At 38.9% G+C, this 7,361-nt stretch overlaps 1 protein-coding gene across 1 annotated transcript; it reads left to right on the top strand.

Annotated features, from left to right (window-relative positions):
- The first annotated feature begins 1,233 nt into the window (after positions 1–1,233).
- LOC126080830 (olfactory receptor 5B3-like) lies at positions 1,234–2,178 on the top strand. Its single transcript, XM_049892016.1, has one exon. It carries the CDS (start codon positions 1,234–1,236, stop codon positions 2,176–2,178), a length of 945 nt encoding a protein of 314 aa, XP_049747973.1.
- The last annotated feature ends 5,183 nt before the right edge of the window (positions 2,179–7,361 follow it).

The following is a 7,361-nucleotide window of genomic DNA, read 5'->3' as shown; positions in this document are numbered from 1 at the left end:
TTGGAAGAAGTACAACCGAATGCTCCTTAGAAGTAAGGATGGACAGACTGCATCTTACATACTTTGGACATGTTGTCAGGAGGGATGAGTCCCTGCTGAAGGACATCATGCTTAGTAAAGTACAGGGTCAGCGGAAAAGAGGAAGACCCTCAACAAGCTGAATTGACACAGTGGCTGCAACAGTGGGCTCAAGCATATCAACGACTGTAAGGATGGCACAGGACTGGGCAGTGTTTCATTCTGTGGTACATAGGGTCGATATGAGCCAGAACCTACTCAACGGCACCTAACAACAACTTATGCATTATCTCATTTAATTCTCACTATAATACCTTCAAGTAAGTCTCACTACCATATTTATTTTAAAGATGGAGGAAATGGGGCTCTAAGAAGTTAGATTATGATCAATGACTGCTAAGTAGGAAATGATAGAGCTGATCTTGAACACATATGTACCTTTTAACATTTACTGAACCCTGTGCCCAATGCTATGTCTTTCCTTCAGAATGTCTTTGCTGATTATGCATGTCCCTACTGCCGCAGTTATATCACCATATATCTCTCTTTTACTTCCCCATGTTATCCCAAACATAGAGTTTGGACCAATGGAGACAATGAATAATTTCAAAATGATTTAAATTCACTTTGATTTAATCTAACTTAAGACCATTAAGAATACATGTGCCTGGATCCTAAGCATGGCTTTTCCAGTGAATATTTCTGTAAACTTGAATAAATTACTCAAATTTTTGTGCTTCATAACTTAAATGGGGATAACAACCAATCAACCTTATAGGGTTGTTGAAAGGAATACGTGAATATATGTGTAAAATGTCTGGTGAAGTGTGGACATATGAATGATATAGAAAATTTCATTAGGCTTGGGAAAACCAAGCTGGAAATTCATGTTGTTCCAGACATGACATCTTGGCCTAGTTATTGCATTCTCTACAGTTCAGAGTAAGAATTTATAAAATTTAAAAGTCAGAAGACATTCCAAGAAGATCCTTCAGCTTTAACAGTTAGTAGTTATATAGATAATTTATGCACTAAGTTTAATTGTCAAGCCCACATTTTATGTATGGAGACTCTTGAAATACAAGTTCCTGCTATACGAAGTAATGCACATGATATTTATGCAATTCAATTTCACTGCAACCTCTTTTCTGTTTAACACTCTGTTCTTTTATTCCTTGTTGATACAGGGCATCTCTTGAATCCCAAACAACATCAATGGGGAACAGAACAGAAGTGACTCAGTTCATCCTGCTAGGACTAACGAATGCCCCAGAGCTTCAGTTCCCCCTCTTTATAATATTCACTCTCATTTACCTCATCAATGTGCTTGGGAACCTGGGGGTGATCGTGTTGATTTTGTGGGACTCTTGTCTCCACACTCCCATGTATTTTTTCCTCAGTAATTTGTCTCTGGCAGACATTTGTTACTCTTCTGCTGTTACTCCTACGGTGTTGGCTAGGTTCCTTACAGGAGACAATGTCATCTCCTACAAAGCATGTGCTGCTCAGATGTTCTTTTTTGTACTATTTGTTTCTGTGGAAAATTTCCTGTTGGCCTCAATGGCCTATGACCGCTACGCAGCAGTGTGTAAACCCCTATATTACACTACCACCATGACTACAGAACTGTGTGCCCATCTGGCTATAGGTTCCTATGTTGGTGGTATCTTGAGTGGCTCTATCCACACTGGGGTCACATTCCACCTCTCCTTCTGTATGTCCAATGTGGTCCATCACTTTTTCTGTGATGTTCCAGCAGTCGGGGTTCTCTCTTGCTCCGATAGACACATTAGTGAGATGATTCTTGTTTTTGCAGCCAGCTTCAATATCTTTTTTGCTCTTCTGGTTATCTCGATATCCTACCTACTCATATTTATCACCATCCTAAATATGCACACAGCTGAAGGATATCGGAAGGCTTTATCCACTTGCGCTTCTCACTTCGTCGCAGTCTCTATCTTCTATGGGACATGCATCTTCGTGTACATGCAGCCCAGCTCCAGCCATTCTATGGACACAGACAAAAAGGCATCTGTGTTCTATACTATGGTCATCCCCATGATGAACCCCCTGGTCTACAGCCTGAGGAACAAGGATGTCAAGAGTGCATTAGAGAAGGTTGTTGAGAAGGCTAAATTGTCTCTAGGCTTAACTATTTAATATAGTAGAATCCATAACAAACCAGTGTATTCTCCTCAGATCTTCTCTGTACAATGGTTTACAGTTTCAGGCCTTCGATGTGCTTAATTCCTAAGGTGATACACTTACCTCTTCAAAAGTTTGTTGTCTAGAAAAAAGAAAACATTATGTCCAGATATGTAATACATGAAAGAGAATGGCTAAGGGGGGACAAAAATATATGTGGGTTTTGCTTTTCAAAAACCATTTTAAAGACTTCAGATTTATTCACGTTACCTACCACATACAGGTGCTAGCATATTTGTTCAACAGGGCACACAAAAGTCCACACATAGAAGCACATGGAACGGCCCTGTGTCACACTTACACAGAATAATGGAAAATTTTTTAATTTGGTAAATGAAATGTCACCAGTTTTTAATAAAAGAATTTAAATAACCAATTTAGGATTCAGAATATAAACTCACCATAATCTTATTTGTTTCTCTAGCTGAAAAACTTCCAAGAGTCCAAAATAGAGAAAAAATGATAAAATTTTTTACGAAAGCAATTTGCCTTTTGTTGGCATATTTTATCCAGAGTTATATAAGTTTAGCATATTAAAGATTAATTTTTCTGTCATCACTGAATCATTTGGTAGTAACAGTATGGTGACATGATAATTTTCAAGATAGAAAAGGTTGAAATACACAAAAAGAAGAGGTATAATAAAAGCATTTTTTAGCTTACCCATACATGACTACCAACCCTTCACATTTTGTAAAAAAAAAAAAAAAAAAAAAATTCAGATTAATGACAATATTAACCGTATTTCTTAATGGAAACGGCATGAAATGGCTAACGTCAATTATTCATGGGTACTTTAGTTCTGGTTGAGCTATATCCTCTTATCACTCTCCTGCTCATTCACCTCACTCCATTAATACTGATTCTCTTGCTATCCCTGGACAACTCCATGCATGTTCCTCAGTCAGGGCTTTTCACCTGCTGAACCCTCTACTGGGAATGTGCCGTCACTCCTTTCAGGTCCCTTAAATGTTACCATATTATAGACACTCCACTTTCTGATGCACACTGCCCCCTTACCATTTTATCCTCCATAGTCTTGATCATTACTCAGTTATTATTATCACTTATGTGTTCACCTGCTCCCCTATCTGTCCTAAATAGAATGTACACTTCACAAAGGCAGTGACTTTATCTGCTTTACTAACAACTTCACCTTCAAGGCATTGATTGTAGCCTGGTTCATCCTAACATCTCAATAAATATTTGTTAAACTAAGGAATATATGAATTAACTAAACTTTGAGACTGTCTATACACTTGACTTACTGATATTTATAGTTCATTGCCTATAATTCTGTAGAAAACAATTTCACAGCATGTTATGAAACAAGGCTGTTTGTTTGTTTTGTCTTGTTTCAAACTACATTCTCGCTCAGTTCTTGCAGTTCCTTCTTTTGGATGAATGTTATTTTTGGTACCAAATCATCAAGTGGGTCATCTTAAACCACCTTAATTTTTTTATTAGGATGATTTCTCATATAGTGGCAAGTAATGAATGAAATGAATTCTATTCAGTAAATCGTAAACAAAGTATTACACCATAAGAAATTTTCTACATGATTCAACTTGCAAAATTCTTGCATACATGCTGATGATTCGTTTGACTCCAATGATTCTGAATGTCATAGAGAATGTACGATTGGCCATACTTATCGGCAATAAACATAGCCTATCTCAATATGCTAATATCATACACAGTAACTATGTATTTGGTGTTGATCCTCAGATGAGCTCAATTCCATAATAAAACTACTCGAAGGACTTTGCACCCATGTCTTCTTTGTCAATCTCTGTTGAGCAAATGACGCCTACTGGGGGACTGCCATCACATGGAGGATAGTAACCCACTCCATAGTTTGCAAGTATTGAGGTCACCAAAAATGGCATGACTCACACAGGCACTGGATGACATAATTCTTTATTCACATAGAAAGGAGAAAGAGTGAGATAAGCTTCAGTAGTGGGCATTGGTCCCACATGGCCAGCAGGTTCTCACTCCATAGCCATTGCAAGGAGATAGTCTGTATGCACCCCTCTTATGCTACCGGAGAAAGACCCTATTCCCTCATCAGAACAGATATAGCAGTTAGTTGACCAGGTGCCATATAACGCAGGTGCTTACTATCAGTTATGAGAATGTTGATGTGTGCTCAGGACAAGAAGGGAGTGATGTGCTGGTAGACCCTTATTTGCTATGGGATGTGTTTTGGCTCTAGACGCAACAGAAAGAGTTAGCGCACACCCACATCCCATCCAAAAAACTAGGCCAATACATCTTGTCCTAAGTACAAGGTTCATTCGTGGGTCACAAAGAAATGTGGCAGGCCACATCAGACTACTACCTTCCACTACCTCTACAAAATTAGAGGCATTCAACTTCTAAAATTTTGTCAAACTGTGCCTGAATGTCCTAAGAGTCACATACTGATTTAGTGGGGACCATGTGTTATAACCCAGATAGAGCCCTCTGTCTCCAGAGTCTAGAAATTGGTGATGTTTCTTCTTGGAACCGTTTTTAAAATACCTTTTTAAATATATTTTTAATTTTAGAATAATGTTTTTCCTCCTTTTTCTTTTATATAAACAAAAACAAAGAAACCCAAACCTGTTGCTGTTGAGTCGATTCCGACTCACAGTGAACCTATAAGACAGAGCAGAACTGTCCTGGAGAGTTTCCAAGGAGCACCTGGTGGATTCAAATTGCCAACCTTTTGGTTAGCAGGCGTAACTCTTAACCACTGTGCCACCAGGGTTTTCTTCTTTTATATAATAATGTATTATATATATATGTATATATATATATATACACACACAATACATATATATTACAAATATATAATATATATATTTAATATATTTTATACATAAATATATATATAAGCTTAAGAAAGATTTTTTGGACTTTCCATCTTTTTTTTTTGATGAAGTCTTACACAACAAACTACTTTCTCACTAAACAATTAATACACATATTGTTTTGTGACATTCGTTGCCAACCCCTCGACATGTCAACACTCTCCCCTTCTCAAACTTGGGTTCCATATTGCCAGGTTTCCCCTTCTCAAAATTGGGTTCCCTCTTACCAGCTTTTCTGTCCCTTCCTGCCTGCTAAAAAAAAAAAAAAACTAGTCCTTGTTTATATGGCCATTTAGTCTTGTTTTGTCTCATGGGCCTGTCTAATCTTTGGCTGAAAGGTAAACCTCAGGAGTGATTTCATTACTGAGCTTCATTACTGTGTCCAGGGGCCATACTCTCAGGGATTCTTCAGGCTCTATTAGACCAGTAACTCTGGTCTTTTTGTGCATGTGTGTGTGTGAGTTAGAATTTTGTTCTACATTTTTCTTCAGCTCTGATGGGACCTTCTACTGTGGTGCCTGTTAGAGCAGTCAGTGGTGGTAGCTGGGCACCGTCTAGTACTAGACTCAGTCTGGTGAAGGCTGTGGTACTTGTACTCCGTTAGTCCTTTGGACTAATCTTTCGCTTGTGTCTTTGGTTTTCTTCATTCTCCCTTGCCCGCGAAGGGGTGAGACCGGAGGAGTATCTTAGACGACTACAGTCAAGCTTTAAAGATCCCAGATTCTTTCCACCAAAGTAGAATGTAGAACATTTTCTTCATAAATTATGTTATGCCAGTTGAGCTAGATGTTCCCCGAGGCCATGATCCCCACAGTCCTCAATCCAGTAATTTTTTCCCTCAGGGAGTTTGGATGTGTCTATGGAACTTCCATGACCTTGCCTTGGACAAGTCGTGCTGGCTTTCCCAGTATTGTGTACTGTCTTACCCTTCACCAAAGTTACCACTTATCTATTGTCTATTTAGTGTTTCTCCCTCTCCGCCCCTCCATCCCCTGTAACCATCAAAGATTGTTTCTTTTTGCATGTAAATCTTTTCATGAGTTTTCATAGTAGTGGACTCATACAATATTTGTCCTTTAATAATTGACTGATTTCACTCGGTTTAATGCCCTCCATATTCCTCCATGTTGTGAGATGCTTTGCAGATTCATCATTGTTCTTTATCATTGAGTGTTGTGTATGTACCATTGTTTATCCATTCCTCTGTTGATGGACACCCAGGTTGTTTTCTAGTTTTCTTTGTATAGGTTTTTACATACCCGGTTAGATTTATTCCTAAGTATTTTATTTTATTTTTGTTGTTGTTAGGTACTGTTAAGTCGGTTCCAACTCATAGCAACCCCATGCAAAACAGAACAAAGCATTGCCCAGTCCCACACCATCCAGACAATAGTTGTTATGCTTGAGACCATTGTTGCAGCCACCGTGTCAGTCCACCTCATTAAGGGTCTTCCTCTTTTCTGATGACCCTGTACTTTGCCAAGCTTGATGTCCTTCTCCAGAGACTGATCCCTCCTGACATGTCCAAAGTATGTCAGACGCAGTCTCGCCACCCTTGCTTCTAAGGAGCATTCTGGTTGTACTTCGTCCAAGACAGATTTATTCGTTCTTCTGGCAGTCCCTGGTATATTCAATATTCTTCGCCAACACCACAATTCAAAGGCATCCATTCTTCTTCAGTCTTATTCATTGTCCAGCTTTCACATGCATATGAAGCGATTGAAAATACCACGGCTTGGGTCAGGGGCACCGTAGTCTTCAAGGTGACATCTTTGCTCTTCACCACTTTAAAGAAGTCCTTTGCAGCAGATTTACCCAATGCAATGCGTCTTTTGATTTCTTGACTGCTGCTTCCATGGCTGTTGATTGTGGATCCAAGTAAAATGAAATCCTTGACAACTTCAATCTTTTCTCCATTTATCCTGATGTTGCTCATTGGTCCAGTTGTGAGGATTTTTATTTTCTTTATGTTGAGGTGTAATCCATACCGAAGGCTGCTGTGGTCTTTGATCTTCATTAGTAAGTGCTTCAAGTCCTCTTCACTTTCAGCAAGCAAGGTTGTGTCATCTGCATAACGCAGGTTGTTAATGAGTCCTCCTCCAATCCTGATGCCCAGTTGTTCTTCATGTAGTCCAGCTTCTCAGATTATTTTCTCAGCATACAGATTAAATAGGTATGGTGAAAGGATACTACCCTGACCCGCACCTTCCTTGTAGGCGTATGGATAGTATCCTATCACTGACAGCATTGTACTTCAGGATAGATCTTGAAATGTTCTTT

This window comes from Elephas maximus, chromosome 7 (assembly GCF_024166365.1).
Source record: "Elephas maximus indicus isolate mEleMax1 chromosome 7, mEleMax1 primary haplotype, whole genome shotgun sequence".
NCBI classification, from domain to species: domain Eukaryota; kingdom Metazoa; phylum Chordata; class Mammalia; order Proboscidea; family Elephantidae; genus Elephas; species Elephas maximus.
This window is presented reverse-complemented; position numbering and strand designations above follow the sequence as displayed.